Genomic DNA, 21,036 nt, shown 5'->3' on the forward strand with positions numbered 1-21,036 from the left:
GACCACACAAAGGGCTTTGCAGGACTGGTTAAAGCAGTCAGTGGAGCTGCTACAGAGGAGATGTTTTTGCAGAACCGTCTATAATACCCTGACATCCCAAGGAAACGGCGTAGCTCTCTCCTGGTTGTTGGTTCAGGAAATGCTGCAATGGCTGCGAGCTTGGCATCCGTAGGACGAACCAGTCCTCGACCGACCCGCTGACCAAGATGGAGAACAGTTCCTTTTCCAAACTCACATTTGGCAAGATTGAGTGCTCGAAAACCTCTCTCAATGTAGTCATGTGACCAACCCAGTCATCAGAATAGACAACAATATTGTCAAGATATGCTCTGCAGTGTGGAACGTCTCCCAGTACTGCATTTACTAACCTTTGAAAAGTTTTTTTACAAGTAAACTCCACTTTCAGTCAGGAGGTTATTAGCAGAGCGTAGCACAGAGACTGGAAGTAAGAGGAAACGGCTCACAGAAAAAAACTCATAGATCTGTTACTTAAACCAGCCTTAAATTGAATGCAATCATTTCCTGAAGTTTACCTCACTGTGCTTATTTAGCAGTGACATGTCAGGACCCTGCCTTCCCACTGATTCATGTTTCATTCACCACCACTCAAACAGTTGTTTGGGAAAACTTGAGCCTGGATGGTGCTCAAGCCGCTCAAGTCACGAGGAGCTCATCAAGCTCGGCATGAATAACGATTCCGAAATGTGTCGTGAATTCTGGCTCTATGAAAGCACATTAGCCTGCCGTGATGCTGCGACCCTGACCCAGTGACACCACTTCCATCCCCTTCAGTTCATTTGCCTCTGGTCGTGCCAAGCCAGATAGAACACACACTGCACAACACAGAGAGTAGAGTTGGTTTTATAGTTTTTATTTTTTATTCTCAGTTAAGTGGCTGGTCATGTTTTATTACACATACAATAATGAAGAGGATCTTTACATTCATCCACAGGATCCATTCAGAAAAAACACATCACACAGCGCTCACGAGGCTCAAGCACACACAGTGGGAGAGATGAACGCTACAGATCAAACACGGCCGCTTTTTAACACATGAGGAAGAGGGGATGTTTTGAACAGCACCCGTGGTAGTGCTGAGCTTTTTTTTCTTCAGAAAACATGCAAATTACACATTCCCAAGAAACACCGTATAATGTGTCACTACAGGGTTAGTTACAGAGCACCTTTTTTGAAATTGTGGTTTTTTGAAATTATCCATGAGAAGGCAACACAGCACTTTCGTTTGGTAGTCAGGAGGAAAGGCACTTTTACAGTATGTGGGACATGTGTGAGATAGAAACAGCGAAGACGAAGGAGAGACCCAGACTACACTAAAGCAAAGAGGGAAGGTCTGAATCTAGCATCATTAGTGTATATACCATTATCTCATGAACCAAAAAAAGAAATGATACATTAGAAATCAGTGACTATTGCAGAAAATGGGATTTAGAAGGTTTAGAAATTAAATTTTTACCACAAAAGACGCAGCCAGCCGTAGGCCCGGAAGACAAACACAGATCAACATCACATGACAGGACACTTAACTACAGCTAAGACACAAAGGTGGAATGAAAACACACGGTGACCAAATGGCTCTATTAAGAACGCAAAATCTGTTAAACACAGGTTTATGTTTTGGGGTTCACAGAAAAGGTTTGTGGGAATGACGAAGACAGTGTGACGAGACAGAAAACCGCTCATTTTGAAAACAGAAACACCCCGGCCTTTTCATACAATCAGCAAGGGGGCAATGACGGTCAAGTCAGTCGGACTTGCACCGGCCGCAATCCTTCAACTGCTCCAGGTGTGCTTCGGTTTAGCCGCCCTTTTGTTAGAGGAACCATCGAAGACGTCCACAGAAACTCAAGCACAAGTATAGGAGGGGGGGGGGCATTCGGGCTGCACACGTGAGTGGCTTCAGGATACATTTCAGCAAAAAAAGTTCACGCAAATGAGGGGGGGGGGGCAACAGATTGTGTCGCTATCTACCAGCCAAAGGGGTGGGTAGGTAAGAGGGGGAGATGAGGGATTTAGCATAAGTTAGAGTGTTATCGGAGGAGGAGGGGAAGGTAAGTTTAGGGAGGGGTGACAGGATTTCTTCCTTTTCTTCTTCTTTTTCCCCCACTTCAGTCATGTGATCTTGAACATCTGCCCTCGTGCTGTTGGAAGGGGTTGTAGAGAGGGACTTCAGCGTTTGCCTGGAGAAGCACTCCTGCTTCCCTGTGTAACAGACAAGACATTTGTGATGAATATGTGGAGGCGGCAGTCCCACAGACCTGGTTCAGCATTGAAGGACTACCCTGGTGTTTTTTCTCAGTCTGGCCCTTTGATCATTTCACTCTCTCCAGACTGTGATGGGAGTTTTCACATCAGCAGACAGCATGTGAAGTAATAGGTGGTTGTAGACAATAAGTTGTCACAGAACAATGTAAGTCTTCACCATTGATGAAGGCCATTATGAATCATCAATGACAGCTGTCTGGCTATAACTTGGCACATCCTGTGTTACACAATAATCTTTGGTAAGAGCAGAGAGGTTATTTCATCAGGCATTAGTTCTTTCAGTCACACGTCATTACATGAACTCATTTTCCAATGTTTTAGATGTTGCAAGCTCTCCTCCCGAGTAATGAGACCAGGGCTTAACACGGAAAAGTCAGAGTAGCCCTTTAATGTGAGAATCAAGCAGGTTAGTATGTTCGTGGGGCAATGTTCAGGCCTGCAATGATGCATAGTTATGGAAGCCAATAGAAAACAAAAGTAAAAAGCAAATCAATGAAATATATCAGGAATGATAACAAGTCAACATTTTCAGAGAGTAAGTCAAGATTATGATATGGGGAAAAAAAAAGTGACTTTCTAAATACAAATCTTATCATAGTGAAAATAATAAGTGAAATAATAAGATAAAGTTAATAATAATAATAAAAATGAGCTTCAATGCATCGCTTATGTTGCAATGCACATCATTTTGCATGCAGGTCTTAAATCTTTCTTCTTTTTTTTTTAAATCAACAACAGAGGGTTCTCACTCTGTCTTTATAGCAAAGAGAAACAGTTGGACATGTGGAGAGGAAATCAGGTTTTCACAGGTAATTACATGTTATTTCACAGATGCCGCTAATGTGTTTGTGTGAGGTAAACAGCCCAGTTTTCCATTTATCTTTTTGTCCACAAAGTTTCAGAAAAGACATCCTGTGTTTATCACATTCACAAAGCCTCTCTGAGGACTATTTTGTACTTTTTCCATCCCACCCTCTCATTCAGATGAAAAAGAGTATGAACTCTGAAAGCAAAACGATGATACAAATGAGACGAATCTTCATGGATTGCTTAGGAAGACCATCTAATGTAAGAAGCTTTGTACCCCTCATCATCAAACAAAGGCTGGGGACTGAGCTTTTCTTCTATTCTTACAGAATGAAATTCATTATCTGTCATGAAAGAGAAAAATTCGTTGTACAGCAAAATGGGAAAATGAAAGCAAATAAAAAGAATAGTAACAGAGCATGACACAATTGAAAGTTAACATGGCTTTATGCTCAATTCCACCTCGACTGTGAAGTTTATGAGTGAAAGAAAAGGATCGTGATAGCGGGATGGCAACTGAGTCGACGCGATCAGAAAGATTTGAAACGAGCATCCAAGAGGTTCGTCATCTCCAGAGCTGTTTACTCTTTTGTAGCTTAGTGACAACAATTCAGCCACTCACAATGAACTCCGTTCTAGACAGTTTACGAAAGAGTTCTTTCTTGTATGCAATTTCAGCTCGCTAAGTCGCAGCCCGGGGGGGAATTTAGATTTTTCAAAAGCTTCCGTAATTGCTAAACTAAGTCATCCGAGGTACATTGTAGAGAAGCTGGCTCATTAAAACCTGACAGGTTAAAACTGGCAGAGCATGACAGCCGCCCGCTCCTTTTCATGACACATGGAAACAAATTAACAAGAAGGATGAATTGGAAAGTCAAGCAGCAGTCTGAAGTACATGTTGATAAATAAGCTAAAGCTGAAGCATTGGATGAATGCTACGCGGTCTCAAATTGTTTGCCCGGAAAATGTTGGTGTGGGAGTTAAAACGCCTCAGTTTACTGAGTCGTACTGTGTACTTAAGGATCAGTTTTATACTCTCCCAACATCTGTGTGCACTGAGTCCTCCATAGCACATGAGCCAGTCGTGCTTGGCAAGTGATTAAAGACATTACATAATAATGGCATGATACACATTGTGCATGAGCCCACCCCTCCCTCTCCTGTAAAGCAGTTACAGTATGTTAGCCATAGCCCAGCTGGACCCTTATGGGAACTGCGCGGGCATAAAGCTTGTAGCATGCATGATGATCAATCTATTCTGTCAAAGCTCTCTTATTATTCTGCTGCTGCTGCTGCAGTGGTAATGAGATTAGGATGTCTTCTAAGCATATCAATGTTGAGTGAGTTAAACTCAAGTATCCCTCCATCACGAATCAGTTACTCACTCTGCTGCTGATATCATCACTGAGGCAGGAAAAACAACAACACAGGGGCAAGAAAGTGATTAGGAAAATAATCCTTTTTCTATCCAATCTTACTTCAAGGTAAAGAGAGAAGCCGTGTAGAGAAGCCACTGGGAAATAGCTTGAAAAGTTTTTGTAATGCAGTTTTTTTTTTTTTTACCATTTTGAAGATCCTAGTGAGGGTGCCTTTGCCGTCCCCTGCACTGGCCTTCTTGGCTTTAGCAGACTGTGACTTCTGGTCACCCTGCCCAAGGGAGAAGAGAAAAGGAGGAAAGGAGTCAGTGTTAATAGAGTCTCTGAGATGTTTGTCAGGGGGATTAAGACTTCATGTGGTTGACCCTTTCACAGATTGCCCAGGATTCAAATTTCAGAGAGTAAAACATAAGACCCTTTTCTCTCATGTGTGCTCGGGAGCAATAGATAGATCAGTGAGCTCGAAAATAACCCAAACTATCGGATGACACTGGGTATGTTAAAGTGCAATCCCATTTGGCCTGACTTTTACAGTGTTGCATTTCTGGCAGTGTTTTCATCCAAGCAGTTCATGGGAATTATGCACAAGTTGGAAAAGCTACAGAGCAGCAAAGAGATATGAAGATAAAAGCCTTTCTGCTTGCATGTTTTGTTGAGAATTTGAAACTAAGGGGGAATTTCCTGGCACAACAGTTCATTTCTTTCACTTTCTGAAAGCATGCACTAATCTCACTTTGACCACATGACAGTCATCTGGACCAGTGTCGTGAGACTGTGCTGACACTTCAAAACATGACAGCGAATGCTAATCAGCTCTGGACTTTTTTACCTTTTGTGACTTAATGACATTTAGTAAACTGATTTATTCACCTCCTCAAGCTGGATGCAATGAACAGAATGTATTTTATTTCAGAAACATTTTAAAGGATCGCTGCTTGACTCTTGGATGAAACACCTGATATGGTTCTACAGCTTCATCCTTTTATGTGGAGATGCTGATGTCCAGTCAGATATGCATGAAACACATGTATGTAAACTGGTTTTAAGATTCATTTCCTTAAAAAAAAAAACCACTTACAGACTGTATGAAAATGATTAAAAGTGGTGAAGGGAGTTGAACCTTATGTTTCACTTTATAAAAATACCAAAGGTTCCCCCTACTTAACCCTTTTTGACCCCCTTCCCACCCAAATAATGTTCATACAGTCCCTTCTCAGTCTCAGTTTTCTGAGCACACACACGCACACACGTGCATGAGGGCCCTGAGTTGTGCTGATAACGTCGCAAAATGAAGCAGAAGGCAGCCTTACTGCACCCAGCCACAGAGGAATTAAAAAAAGAGAAATTAAACTAGGCTAATGAGGAGCAGAGCAGTACCTGTGTTATCATGAATCTACAACTACATGATATGGATAAGTATTGCTGCAAAAAGCTACAAAATGGGTATGATGTATTTGGAAATGGACTTCAGTCGTAAGGAAATGAGGCCGTTATCGCTGATGTATGGACAGATTACAACAGCTTAAGTGGTGGATGGAGACTAAATGGAAGTAGAGCCACAGGCGACACACTCGGAGGCTGTTTTAGAGGATGACCTCACTTGCCCCCTCGGTTTTATTAGGCATGATAACTCTGTGTTTTGTTTTTTAAACCACCTACCAGGCCTATGCTGGCTGCTAGTCCTCTCCACTGGAGGGGTAGAGACACAAGAAACAAGGACAAGAGGTAAAAGGGAGAGCGGACAAATATAAATGTGTATCTTACTCAGCGCAAAGGCAGGATGGGAAGGAGAGGAGGCAGATAGGAGGGTCCGTCCAGGGAGGGGGGGGGGGGGGAAGTCACAGGGTCACAAGGGGGCAAAAGGAGATGAGGCAAAGGGAGCAGATATGTGGGGGAGAGGGGGGGGGAGGAGAGGAGCAAGGCAGGTGCTCACATTGGAAAGAGCACAGATTTAGTGACATCCAGCAGCAGCAAAGACATACAGAATGTGGAAAATAGTGTAGTGGCACACTGCCATCATCTCATGACTTCTCAATGAATTGTCTTCAAGCATTCTGGTTAAATAGTTTTCTTTGTATGTTGTACGTGCTTTTATTCAAACTTTATCCAAATGTTGCTGTTTTTTTGTGCATAGGTTCAGTGACTTACAGATTACACTACGGGTACAATCCCCGATCTATTTACTGTCACTATTGACAATACTGGCCTACTATTTCTGTATTTCACGTGTGAGTGAATAGTAGCAACATAAAGCAGACTCACCCTAGACTTGGGAGGGGCAGGGGAAACCTGAAGAGGAGTTAATCACAGCAAGTAGAGAGATTGGACATTTGAGTTTGTGAGAGATCACAGAAAGTAACAGAGGAGCAAAGAGACAAACATGGAGGGAAAGCAGCTGGAAGAAACAGGGATGATCCAGACTCCTACTCCTAAATACTGTGACTATATTGTTTTTATCACTTACGATCGTGCGGAAGAAATGGACCACAGCGTTCTCTGCTCCACGCTTACGTGGGGAAGTCGCAGAGGCTTTCTGGGGGCCTGGAGAGAGAGCACCTCGGAAAGATCCCTGGGAAGGAGAAGAGGAAAGGAAAGAAAAGGAACAACACACCTACATGTTAAATAAATGTATGATTTTGCACAAAATGACTTGACCTTAAGCTCTTGAGAGAGAGATGCTCAAATACAGTTTCACGGGGATTTTTTCAAAAGCTTTAATAATAAATGTATGATTAATACTTAATACTTGAAAAAGAAACAGTTAAAACACAGGGGTTGTATGAATGAATACCTAAAACAATACAAAAATAAATCTGTAGGATGTCCTGTCCCACTTACCCGTTGAATGCAAAAAAATGTGTTTATAGGGTCCAGGTATAAAAATACAGAATAATTACTCCTTTATTAACATCTTTACCCTGAAAAACTCATGGTACATAGATGCAGAAATCCAAAATATGAATATATTTTTATGATTGACTCTTCTTAGTGGAGAACCTCCCGATAACTTTCATCCAGCCATAGAGATTCATTCAATCAGCAGCATTAATAGCAGTCTCACGTCGCAGACTCCAACCTCATTAACCTGTATTCCAACCTGGCAGAAACCTTTGACCATCAGTCATTAAAAACTAATTGGAATGCAACAAATGAGCAGTTGAGAATGTCAGTATGTTCCTTTGTCAATGGCTTGATCTCAACAAAAAGGACTAATTATCACCCCAAAGGACAAATCAATGCAGCCAACCTCCTCAAAGTCAGACTTTACAGAGAATACGCCAGGATGAGTGTTTAATAAGGTCGATATCCTCTGACTTTTTGGCCTGGGTAAAAACACCGGTGCATTAAAAGTATCCTCTATTATGTTATGCAAACGGCACAGACACATTAAAGGTGAAAGGTCTAATCCCTGTAATACCAAACGCCATCAACAGCCTGCAGCTCACGGGAGAAAAAACAAATTTCCACTCGTCTTTTCAGTTAATGTTACTTCATTCATCCCTTTCTCTGACCCCCATTAACATAACAGGAAAACGTGTGTGATTTTATGTGTGAGGGAGATGTTGATGATTCACATCCATTATCTCACATCAAAGAACCGTTAGGTAACGGAAAGAGGGGGAGCTTTCACCACCACCGCCCCCACCATTTACACGATATGATGTGTTGTCAGATTATATGTCACCTTTACTGTCTTTTGTAAGGTTTTGTGTATTCCAGCTCTGTAGCTTCCCCTTTGCTTTCAATAGTGATGCTTAATGACGTTTTCTTGAATAAGTGCGTGTCTCTGTGTGTGTGTTACTGCATGTCTGTTTCTGACAGGATGTAAATGATTGAAGATGCACGCAGAAATGAAAGGGAGGGGAGGAAATAAAGCAGCCTCTGTGGCCGCTGTCATGCCTTTGTTTGGGCAAAGAAGACAAGAAAAGGAAGAAAGAAAGAAATAGGAGATCAAATAATGCTGTTTGCATTCTGCTAGTATGGTCTCCATTTCCGCCGGTCGACCCTTTGATGTGAATGAGGTCTCCTCTGTATTTGCTCTTTCCTCTTGTCATGTATTCTCCTGCTCGAAAACACTTTTATCTGTCTTTATTTTTCCATTTAGAATGGCTAAAAAACCCAAGTTTTTCCATTAGCTTCTGGTATGCTGTTAATGATGATGGAGACTTTCAAATCGTGAGCAGTGACAGTTTTCTGTTAATCTAAATTAAAAGCTGTTTTGATGTCCGAAGCGTGTGAGAGTGAAAAGAAGGTTCAAAGAGAGCGTCTGCCTGTAACACATGCACATCATTTTGTGTGCATTTCATATTTCATATTTCACAGTTTGTCCAGTTACGTGACACCTGTCCTTTGGAAGTTTGACTTACAATCACAGTTACAGCTACAATCACTGCTCATGCTGAATATCCAGCTCTTTTATCATTTGAACAAGAAATACAAACAGCAGAAGAAGGAAATAGTCAGTTCCTTGATTTCCTAAAGTGGCTATAGGCTGAATTAGGTTATCTTTATAGGAGTAATTTGACATCAACATCACTCGCATAACTGTCTATTTAATATAAAACTATTGAACCAGGAGAACTGCTCTTTCCAAAGGTAAAACATGACTAACAGGCTATAGCCATGCTATTAAGCACAGCGGTGCTTTGAGCTAAATACTGATGCTAGCATGGCAATATGCTCATAACGAGGATGCTAACACGCTGATGTTTAGCAGGTGATGTGTAAGCATGCTAACCATGGACACACCCAGATCTGGCTTCACTGCTGCCTCAGCTCCAGTGGGATGTGGAGAGCTTCTCCTCCTCCGGCCAGGAGCAGAGATTTGCCTCGCTGCTCCACGGGGAGCGCTGCTGGAGGGCCCGGGCTGTATTGCTGGGCACACTGCTGGGAAGGGAGGCCCAGGAGCACCAGAACCAGGGCTGTGTGGGGCAGACTGTCAGACCCTGCCACAGTAAAATGAGGTTTCTAAAGGGATTCTGGTGCTAGGAAACAATACTGCTTTTGTCCAGAGTGAGAATCAACACAAAGTTCCTCTTAGTAGCAATAATATGTTATATCTTCTTTGTTTAATTCATCTATAACATATTAATTAATGAGCCAGACTTGCTGTTTGCCCATTTCCAGTCTTTATGCTTATCTCAGATAAAGATCACCTTGCTCCAGCTTCATGATCATCAGATTAGCTATACTAGTTGTATCAATGTTAAACTATTCCTTTTATTTTATCTCTAAAGGTAAGCTGGGCAGCTCTCAGATGCTTCTGTTGTCACATATACATTCCGGATATGTGCACAATATGAGCAAATGAGTCAAGTGAGATAATCAGGATTCAAGACATGGAGTGAGATACAAGGTATTTGTGCCCTGTAGCGTATCACAAAGGGTAGGTTAATGATCACAACCGCCTCCTCTGAGGTTAGAGGTCACAGTCTGGCAGGAATCCGTCATTATGGATGATGCTTAATAATTCACTGGTAGCAGAGGGGGTGACTCTTGAGATTCTTCATCATTAGAGAGTGTCACTAATCAACTAATAAATGAATCAGAAACGTGCATGTAAAATTCATGAAGAATTGTGCTGAGATAATTGTACCTCATCAAGTCAGGTACCCAGTCTGCAGCACCGAACGAGAGGAAACCGCTCTTTCACACATTCATTACCTGCCTTGTGTCAGACTGTGCATCCTTGCTCAGCTAGAAAATAAAAGTAGTAATTACGTTCAATTCTTGGGACTCGCGGGGTGAATCGATCGGCCAGCTGCAGCTCGCTGCTCCCCTTGGAAGGTAATCAGTTCTTATGCCTCGCAAAATCAAATACCAGTTAAAAAGGAGGCTGATTAAGCCAAAATCTGTGCTGTCAGATATAACTGATGAAAAAAACACAAAAAATGGGGGAATGGAGCTTAGAAAAAGGGAAGGAATAGGTTGTTGTTTTTATGCTAAAGGAAAGGCTTGAATTAAGCTGCATGTCTGTCCACATTCCTAAACGATGTTTTCATTGTGCAACTCCTTCCTATGCCAGGCTGTACTTCTTTCTTGGTCTATCTAACCAGGGGAACAAACACACATTTTTACATCTAAAAGATAAATCAAAATGAGCCTTTATCGATTGAATTTTGTAATATTCATGAACATGCTGCTCTTCATGTTAAAGCAAAGTTTATTTCAATTTACGCAAGCCTCCAGAAAACAAGAACGTTCGGATTCGGGTAATTACTAAACTCTGCCCATTTAGAGGACAAACTGTGACTGAAAGGTGTTTAATTCTCTACTCTTGTCATTTTATCTTGAGGCTCACACAGACAAGTCAAGCCAATCATCCATTACTCAGTACTATCAGAGCGGATATAAACTATAGCTCCGCTTTCCATTTAACCTTCTCTGAAAATCTCTTTTGTTTTGCAGTGTGTCCATGTGATTGACTGAACTCTGGAATATATAAATTTGTCTTAAAGTCTGTAATCTTAATGGCTTAGACTGCAAACGAACACAAGATTATTGAAGAAAAGTTTTCTACAGTTGTCTTTTTTTCTTTGTCTTTTGGGGCTAATCTAAGAAAAATAAATTGCGACATTGGCTTTTTTGGCATTATTGAGCAACATTTCTATAATACCTTTCAGCCTATTGTAATTCATGTCGTACCCTAGGGTAGACAGTGTCTTTGGAAAAGGCAACAGAATAAAACAGCAGGAGCACATGCTACACATAGTAGGCTAACCTCTACGAGTACTAGTCATTCATTTCAAACATCATCCCACTATTCGCAGCCGTGGGCAGAAGACGAAACCATATAGAAATCATTATTTTTTTATTATCATTTTATTTTTATTTTATATTGTATTATTAATCTGAATCTGCAAAGTAACTATAGCTGTGAGATAAATGTAGTGGAAAAAACTGCAAATTTCACGAGATGTAGCGGAGAAGTATAAAGTAGCAGAAAACAGAAATACTCAATGAAAGTTCAAGTCATGTCAAAGTTGTACTTTAGTAACGCTACTCCCACATGTAACGTTAGTTAGGTCCTTTCCATCACTGGTAACCGAGTGGAGAAATGCCATGAAATTAGCTAATGGTAGTTAGTTCAATCAAACAGCAAACTCTGGCATGCCACAGACAATCCTTCTCACACAGCAATTCACTCGCTCACTGCCAGAGCAAATAAAGTGCTGCACGCTAACGTTAGCCTCGAAACAGGACATGGCAATATTATAAAAATAAAACCTTAAATTAACCTCAAGTTTTGATGACACATGTACCACTTATACCCCCCCCCCCCCACAACAACCCCTCTTTGGATCTACACGATCAACCTGAATGACCTGCTTGACACTAAAAATGGCCGAGCACTTGCCCATTCTGAGTCGACGCGCTAACGTTAGCTTGTTAGTAGCAAGGTGCTAGCTGTTATAGCGAGTAGCTTTGTTTTCCATCCTGACAACTCCCAAAGTCAAGAGGTCAAGTACACCGATCTGTACTGTCGTGTAACATCCAAGTTTGTTACACACAAACTGTAACGTCACATGGGTTACACACACACAAAACATTTTATGCATTTGACAGTTATTTTTGAATATTTAATCCTACAGAAGACATCTGTAAACAAAATTCAGGACTACTTAAAAATATGTTTAAGACCCCGCAGGTAACCTTTATTATACTATGAAGCGTCAAGCATTAAAACAAAACAAGGAGAGTATTGAGGGTGTTGTTAAAGAGTTTAATCAAGCAAGAAATCCAAGAAAAGGTTTAGAACAGGATCAGGTTAGGAACAGGTAACCGGTCACAACAGTTCACAACAGATACAAACGGTTACAAGTATCGTCTGCAAAGTTGAAGGCGTTACAAAACCGGAACCAGCAACGATCCTCTGCTGGTTCAAACAAACTGTCTGACTGGGTCAAAGACGCGTGAACCTGAGGTGAGCAGACTTTTGTGAGGGGGGGGGCACAGCCGACACCCCCATTCCATCCAAGACACTGGGGTTGGAGAACAGTATCACACGAGTTTTGGTTTCGACTGTGAACTGTTCTGCTGAAGCCTGATTAATATACCGTAATCACTCCTGCGTTGCATTATATGACTGATTCTGTCTGCCATTCAACAGATTAATATGCAAATTAAACATATTATCTGTTTTTTATGAGTCTACATTTCTGTTGGAATAGCTAATGCTCGTTCAAATTTAATTTTGCCTCCAATTAACGGCATCATTATCCCTGTAATTTGAAATGATTAAACATCCGTTATCATTCAAATGCAGATTTCCTGCAGTCGTTTCATGTACTGAGACATCTCAGAACTCTCGTGCCGTCTTAGCAGGTTCTATAAACCCAGACTCTGCTAACAAAGGACTGGGATCAGTTTGTAAAGGTCTCCACACCTGCCACATCTTAAAACAATTACTCAAGCATAACTCAAACAAGCATGCGTATTGAAGATCCAACAGAAAACACTGACACAATCTTTCCCAAAATGACTGCAGCCTTGAAGTCGAAGTACGCATTAAGGAACGTCTGTGGAGACGTGTCCCTGGCAGGGCAGATCAGAAGTTAAGCTGGGAAATATATTTGTCATCAAGAGGAATTCTTGCTGGAAAATGGGAAGTGTTTGCAGCAGAAAGTTAGTGCAGGTTGATCTTTTGCTAGAGGCAACGGAGGTGGGCCGAACCTTCCTGTCATTCACTTGAGCTGTGAACGCTCATCGTCTGAAGGCAAACCCTTGGTGAATACATAAATATTTATTTGTACAACTTTGTTTGAGAAAACCTGTCATCAATATGGAAAGCAATGTACAATATTATGGCATAAAGAATAAGAAAATATGCAGCAAATTGGTCACCAGCTTATTGTTGAATAAAAGCTTCAGAATTTTGTTCCGTTGACATTTTCCCTGAACATTTCACGAGTAACATTTTACAAAAGCAAATCGACATCTGATCAGCAGAACAGGCTAATGCAAAGATTTGTAGCATATTGCATACACAAAATCTTTTTCTTACAATGAACACCTATTCATAGCTGACATAAGGCGTGGGGGGGGTAATGCATACATGCATGCTGCCGAGTGGTTTCTTTGCAATTACCTTGCCAAACCTGCTGATTTAGCGCTCTGCAGGGTAAAAAAAAAGCTGGATAGAAAACAAGCTTAAAATCAGAGAGTATATTTGTCCACAGGATTTAGTTTGCTGAGCTGTCGCTCTTTCTTCAAACCGTTGTCAGCAATGTCCATGCATTAAGACAGCAGTCGAAATGAGCAGACTCGCGATGGGACGTCCAAGAGGCTTTGGGATTTAGCTTCAGCGCGTTTCACTAGTGTTGTCAAGATAACCGAGATTTCAATGCTGTTGTGAACCAATGTTTTTTAAATTCAAATTTGAAAACTTAAGCTGAAATTCCATTTCATCACCACCTCCAGAGGGCATCACTAAGTGCACACACAGCCCACACACTGGAAAGGTGTGGAACCAACAGAGCAGCAGTCTGGTTCTTAATGGCTTTGGCAACAGTGCTAAGCAGCCCATCATGTCCGTCTTAACTGATGGACAAACTGGGGCCACGAGTACAAATTAAGCTGTCCCTACCTGAGCAAAGAAAGCCACTAAACCAACACAACTTTACTTTACAAAGTAGACCTGATCAGACAGGTTTTTATATTTACTAATGGTCAAATTGACGGTCTCTTGACAACACTAGAATACAAAGTAATACAAAATGCAATGCAGGCTCCAATGCCTCATAATAATAACCACTTGCCTGCAAGATAAGATGAGCCTGTTCTTATTTTATAGAATGCAGACTGTATATAATATGTCCTTTAATCTAATACATATCATTATGTGTCAATACACGTAATGTATCTCTTTGATCTTTTATAGCATAATGTGATCATCAATAACTGTGAAAGTGACTTAGCTGAATGCTGTATGGTGCAAACAATAGTCAAGGCTTATCACAGATGTTAGAAATGACCCCAGAGACAATCAAAGACACTAACTCTCTGCAAAGAGGCTCTGCAGAGTACCCAATGACTCTAGAAAATCCAAAATAATGTTCCACTATCACATCTAAATGATACGGACATGAATCTCTTTCATCATCGTCATCATCATTAAGGAAAGTACCTCTAAAACACGGCGGTTCTTAACTCCGGTTTGACGTTCCAATAAGCAAACTGCATAACGGTAGAAAACAATTCCACCAACTCAGCTCTACAACAGATACATTATACTCAGCTGAGGAGGAAAATGCTACTAATGTCAGTACCATTCAAATAAAAGCAAAACGGAACAACATAGAAATGTGTCTTTAAATGATTCAAAATCACAGCTCTTGAAAATGAAAAATAAAACAAATCCCACCCGAAGTCATGATCCGGTGTCGACCCATCAACCTATTAGCCAGTTAATGTGACCCATAGGACAGAGTCAGACTTCGGTTCACCATAAAAACAAGAGTAAAACCAACACAAATCTATATGACAAATATGTTGCAACAAATTCTGTTAAAGAATCAGAAGTAAAAAGTGGTTCTGGGAGTGAATCGGCAAAACGAACAGATACATGAGAAAGGGTCGAGCTTTCACAACGACGCTCCCCGCTTCCTCACCTTGGTCTTCCTCTTCTTGTCCCCTCCAAAGAAATTTCCAATCTGATCCAGGAGGCCGGGGCTCTTCTTCCTCCGGCCCAGCCCGAAGGCGGCCTGTGCGGAGCTGCTTGCAGATGCCATGGTTGTAGTAGTTGGTTTGTGTTTGGCAAAATTTGAATGTGGGGCTCTCTCTTAAATGAGAGATCGAAAAACAGAGGAGGGAAAAGAGAGGGAGGGTGGGAAAAAAAAAAGCTAGCCTAGTCTAGGTCCTGTTCAGGGTTATCCGACCCGCACTCTGAAGCCGCTCCGCTGTGTTCCTGGATGGTCTGTAGCTCGTCCGATTCGGAGGGTCGCTCTTTGAAGGTGTTGTCCTCTCGGCCCGGGGCATCTCGGGAGAAGAGGCGGGCCAGGTGGGGGCGTGGTGTGGCTTCGTCAGGGTCAGCTGTGCTGGCGTCGGGCCAGGGCTGGCGGGGGCCCTCAGCGCCCGTGGAGTCAGTCACCGCCGGCTTCTCCGAGACGCAGCCATTGTTCTGGTTCACATCTGCCTCACCCAGGCCTGCGCAGAAACAAACAAGGGTCATCTATGAGCTCGGGCCCCTGCATGGCACACAACAAAAACCACAGCAGCACAATGGGCTCTTTTGACGGGACCGTGCCCTTCCTGCTGCAGCAGAGACCAGCAGAGCTTACATTTCACAGTGTAACTTGGACAAAACCTTACCTGGCGAAGAGGAAAAGGTAGAAATGTGAGATTAAAGACATGAGCAACTGAAAGTGTAAACTAAGCACTGTTTTGTCTCTGAGGAGGGAGCTTCCACCACATTCAGTTTTCTTATGGGCAGACTTCTGAGTCAAAACATTAATCGTGTACTGGGCTCACACAATTTTACAAGAGAAGTTTCTTCAAAATGACACTGAAATAAACAGAAACCTCCCTGATTTTCAGGCTGCATCACCTACATCCAGTGCAGTGCATCCTGTCGCCCCTCCCTACATTATCACCCACGTAAAAGCAATGTTCCAGCATATCACTTCCAGCGAGATGGAAATGCAGCTGCTTCTCTAACATCCACTTTGACAGCCATCCATTAGGTTAGCCAGCTCCCACAGCAGAGGACATATCTAGTGCATTCCTGTCTCCAGAACAATATCCGCACTGTACTGGGAGAAATGGTGTAGCACTACACCAGAGAATCTGCATGCTAATATTGGCTGAAACAGTGGCCTGTTGTCAGAGCTGCATAGTTATTACAGGGGAAACAATGGGCCCAATGTCCCTAAAATAACTCCTATAAGTATGGATTTTCCACCCAATGCACGTTGACACTTATCTGATTTGCGGCCCGAGAGCTGAGAGGCCGCTGTCTCTGTGTGCAGAGCTGCCATGTAGAAGCTTCTTACAATTTTAGATGGAATTACTCCTAAAAATTAGTTTTGATGTTCTCATCCGTTGTTTCACTATAGAATGAGGGCTTATTTTTCATTCATGGTCTCCAACAAAGGGTCTAATAAGTGAGGAGAACAAAAATCATCCATGAAAAGCATAATTTTTGAACTCCTTCTGTGATGAGACATAACGGTAAAAAGGCTTGAATGAAAATTATCTGAATCTACCACTCTCCTGCTATCGGCGTGGTCTCTTTAGCACGTCCGTAATCTCACCACCTAAGAGCTTGCTGCAGCCTGGCCACACAACACCGTACTGCTGTCAAAAGTACTTAGGGAAAGTTGTCTCTTTCAGTGTGTTGCATTTTCTCATAATTCTATTTTTTGACAAACTGAAAAGCCATTTTATTGGCCGTTTTGAGACACTGAAAGACTAACAACATTCTCGCAGGGTTATAGTTGCTTCGAGGCTGATGACAAATCCCATTCAAAAGACTTTCTCCTAAGACTTTTCTAAAAAGCGTAACATAAAATAAGAAATGAAGAAGCTTATAGTACAGACACTTTGTGTAAAAATATATATTTTAATTATTATAAATATTATATTTTTGAATACCTTTCAAATTATTCTGATGGCAAAAACGAAACAGTCTGAACAGATTTCAGCTAATTTGTGTCCATGCGAGTGAGCTATATGGGCAAAGGGCCCATAAAGCTCTGCATCACACATCTCTCTTACGCAGATGATGATCCATGTTCCTATATCTGCAGTTAAGACAGCTACATGCTCTCCTCTGGGTTTTGAGAACTCTTAAAGTTTACATGTTATAACAGTGAGTGGCTCTGATATCAATACTGATATTTGATATTGTGCTGATCAAACCGCTTGATCTGGTGTCGGTGACATTGGGGGCGATCTATTCAGTTAAATTCTATGTATACATATACATTAAATACTGACATTTGAATTCCAGTTTTTGTTTTGACCAATTTGTTGCTGCATTCAAATTTTTACACTAACTGTAATTCCTGTTAATTTTGAAGATTTATATAGTATTTTTTCTTGTTTTTACTCCATTGGCATGAAAAGTTCTTGTTGTGTTTTGAAGTTTCTCCCAGGAGTTCGTTAGCACACAGCAGGACCTGCCAGTCATTTGAGTAAACGCTGGCTCGGGGATCTTAGCAGCCAACAGTGAGGACGCATTAGGGAGACACTGTGCATGTTCAATGTGGTCTATGGATCCCTGACCTTTCCAGAGGGATTGCAGCAGCACATTTGTTTAAGTTGTGAATGCGTATATGGAGCTATATATCCTCACCTGCAGCAGCACAGCCTCCTACAATCATGGCAATGCATTCTAACGAATGTAAAATCTCCACACGGTAAATATTCAGAAACATAACTCGTCGTTCTTTATCACCAACAGATGATATTTCACTGTGGCTGTTATTTTACCACAAAGCTTACAATAAATAAGAGAGCTGCTGGTTTTTTTGTACTTCAGTGGCCATGAGCCCCCTTAATAAATCATTTGCAGCATCCATCTACCGTTGGGTCATTTTTCTAAGCCCTGCGAGCTACCATCTGCCATACCAATAAAATACAAACATCAGAGAGAAAAACAACCTGACATGGTTGAACTTCAAGAACCCTCCACAGTGCAGAATACTGACTCCATCATGTTTGGCCATAAAATGTGCTGATGAGTAACTTATTAATCATCTGACTCCTTGCACGCTCTTATCAAAAGGTGCACTGACTCAGGGTTAGGATTGTTGATCGGCGCTGATGACTCAGCGATTACTGAGACAGGTGCTCACATTTCTGACTCATCCGACCCCTACTGTTGTCCCCAACACGTTTTAACCGCCTAATAATGAAGGGTGGTGGACGAATCAGGTGACACAAACCAAATTTCTTTCAAGCTCCAAACAAATTAGACAACAGTAGTATTGTTTTGGGATTTATCATTGCGTTATTTACTTCTTAGAATCTTATTAGATCTCTGCGTGGGTTAGATTCCAGACTCATCTGGGTAATGAAGATAAGATAAGACTGATTCGTGTCCATCACCATCCGTTCACATGCTGGATCAGATAGCGACTGGTGAATATTATATATTCACTGTTGGTGAGCGACCAAGCCTCAACGTCTAATTTACAGTCAACAACTTGTTTGCTTCCTGACTAAATTTCCCCTTTAGTTTAATAACAACTGCCGTTGGGTCCGGCCCCCAGCAGAGCTTAATAACACCTCAGCACACCTAACCAATTGTTCAATAATTGCAATTGCCTTTGCTGCTGAGTTTTGAATTCATTGGACGTCTGTAAACTCTCATTGTTGCTGTGGGGGGCTTACGGTTAAGCGTCGTCGTGTTTCCGTTGGAAATATTTGAGAATATTCAAAAGAGAAGGGGAGATATGCTTTTCATATCAGGCCAAATATGACGCAGCATGTTTCTTTTTCCTCCTCCTTCACGACATCAGGTTATGCAAAAGAAGCACACCTTGTAAACAACACTAAGGGCCAATTATCCGTCAGTCGGACTTATAAGGCTGCAAGAGAGAAGCAGGGGTCTGTTGGATTCTCTTTGTTGGCTTCCTTCATAAATGCTGGATTTATTCATGTGTTGAAATCCCAAGAGAACGTCTGTCCATCACTGGTTTAGCAGAGGAGAAGACAGTTGGGTCAGAATCTGTTAACCTCATCACTCTGTACGCCTGCCTTCATCAGCACCAACAGATGCTGGCCTAATTCAAACTATGTTTCCAGCGCTTTCTCATAATGTAGCCAATATTTTAACACAGTCTGAAGGTGACCAGATAACAGCCTGTTACCTCATCTTGATTACTTTCCCCATGAAAACTCCAAGATGTCCCTATGACAGCTAAAGGGGCCAGATGGCCTCATCATTCTTGTGAAGTTATGGGGGCCAAATGACAAGTGATCTGGCACCTCAGATTATTGTGCCCAGAACAATTACCATCACCACCTCTGTCTCCTGCACGATCTCGGTTCAATAGTTAGGGGACGGCATCAAAAAGTGATGAGAAGGGATCTGTTCAGTGGAGATATTCAGCACCCTGCAAGAGGGGAAAGATTGGCATCTAGGGAAGAGGTATGCAGGGAGTGGGTCTCAATCTCCTCATTTTTCCTCCTCTTCCTCAGTGTGAAGAGGATGTGTAGCCTATAGCCTCTGGGACAACAACAAGGACTGTGGTGGGACTGAGGCACGGAAAGCATTCCTCTGAAGAAACATCCATCGCTATGTGGCCCCGAACCAAACCTCCCACCAAAGGGCGAAAATCCTTCTGCCGCTGCATTCATGGTGGATCTGAAGCACCCACAAGCCTTGAGAGAAAAAGCCTCTCTCTGTCTGTGAAACCCCGTTTGGCATTCAGGACGTTAGTCCTCCAGAGATGTATCTGGACGAGATAAGAGCCACAGCAGAAGCACTCTCTTCTTATGACCCAGGCCATGTTCATGACCTTCAAACTTCACTTTGAGTAGATACTGAAATAGGGAAGGATGTGAATCAAAGGGAAACAAATGCACACCACTGTACCAGTGTACGCTGTGATGATAAAGTCAAGACAAGATTTTGCAAAAAATATATATATATATATTTCTTTTTTGCCATGTCAAATTGAAACCAAACAAGCCTTTGAATTTCCCACACTGTATATCAATTTACTAGCTGCATTTGTCTTGGCTTGTGTGCTCCACCATGTACACAGCGGTGTCAGAGCTTCTGTATTCATCCGAGCAGCTGTGAGGCTCACCTTGCACTGCGACCGCATATACCGAAAGCCGAGGCCTGTCATCACCAACAGCTCATCGCATCGATTTGTTTGCCCACAAACATCAGCTATTTTTCGTCTCTGTTTTTTTACACCTCTCTCTGTATCACTCTTGCTTTCTTGACAAGAGTTGATTAAACATTTACAGGTTTTCCCTCGCATCAATAGAGGTGTGTGTGTGTGTGTGTGTGTGTGTGTGTGTGCGCCATACTGGCTTGTTGTAAACTCTCTACAATATTAAGAACATATCCTGACTATTTGTTCCTCTGCAGTCAGGAGTTAGTCAAACAAGTAACTGTGGTCACACCAAATGGAAATATTGCTTTATTCTGTTTTGGGGCTGCAACTAACATGTACTTATTTTCTTATTTGTTTATTAATCATAACATTTCAGAAACAAGTGAGAAATGCCCATCACATATACCCAGAGCCTTCTTCAGATCTTCCAACTGAGGTCCATAATGCAAAGATATTCAATCAGATTAATTTTATTATACTGGGATATGAGGTTAATAATATTCTTCTACAAGCTCACTCATGAAACTTAATTTCAGTTCAGCCTGGTGTTTTAATGCAGTACTATATCTCTGTCATGGCGGACATGTTTGTAGAAGATGAGGTTCTCTCTGGCAGCCGGTATGAATGGGTGCCTCTAGCAGGACAGTGGGACGTTTCCTCACCCCTGGAAACATGAAAGGCCAAAACACATTTTCACACACACACACACACACACACACACACACACACACACACACACACACACACACACACACACACACACACACACACTCACA

The 21,036-nt window shown here is 41.9% G+C and overlaps 2 protein-coding genes across 6 annotated transcripts in view; both read right to left on the bottom strand.

Moving 5' to 3' along the window:
- Positions 1-855: 855 nt before the first annotated feature.
- LOC116399152 (myelin basic protein-like) lies at positions 856-15,302 on the bottom strand. Of its 5 annotated transcripts, XM_031876077.1 has the most exons (7): positions 15,077-15,296; positions 6,931-7,035; positions 6,729-6,755; positions 6,126-6,155; positions 4,654-4,737; positions 4,476-4,494; positions 856-2,220 (listed from the first exon to the last, which is right to left on the bottom strand). In XM_031876077.1, the coding sequence occupies exons 1-6, from the start codon at positions 15,194-15,196 to the stop codon at positions 4,492-4,494; spliced, it is 369 nt and encodes a 122-aa protein (XP_031731937.1). In that variant the 5' UTR covers positions 15,197-15,296; the 3' UTR covers positions 856-2,220; positions 4,476-4,491. The 5 variants fall into 5 exon arrangements, with proteins under 5 accessions (XP_031731937.1, XP_031731936.1, XP_031731940.1 ...); XM_031876076.1 differs by lacking the exon at positions 4,476-4,494 and having other exon boundaries at positions 15,077-15,302; XM_031876080.1 differs by lacking the exon at positions 6,126-6,155 and having other exon boundaries at positions 4,654-4,728.
- Positions 15,289-21,036, bottom strand: part of LOC116399151 (myelin basic protein) — a 34,016-nt gene continuing 28,268 nt past the window's right edge. Inside the window, exon 4 of the mRNA XM_031876075.1 lies at positions 15,289-15,611. Coding sequence (XP_031731935.1) covers positions 15,313-15,611 — 299 coding nt within the window. The 3' untranslated portion in view covers positions 15,289-15,312. The remainder of the gene's footprint in view (positions 15,612-21,036) is intronic.

Source organism: Anarrhichthys ocellatus, unplaced genomic scaffold, assembly GCF_004355925.1.
Source record: "Anarrhichthys ocellatus isolate YVR2014 unplaced genomic scaffold, GSC_Weel_1.0 scaffold103, whole genome shotgun sequence".
Lineage (NCBI taxonomy): Eukaryota > Metazoa > Chordata > Actinopteri > Perciformes > Anarhichadidae > Anarrhichthys > Anarrhichthys ocellatus.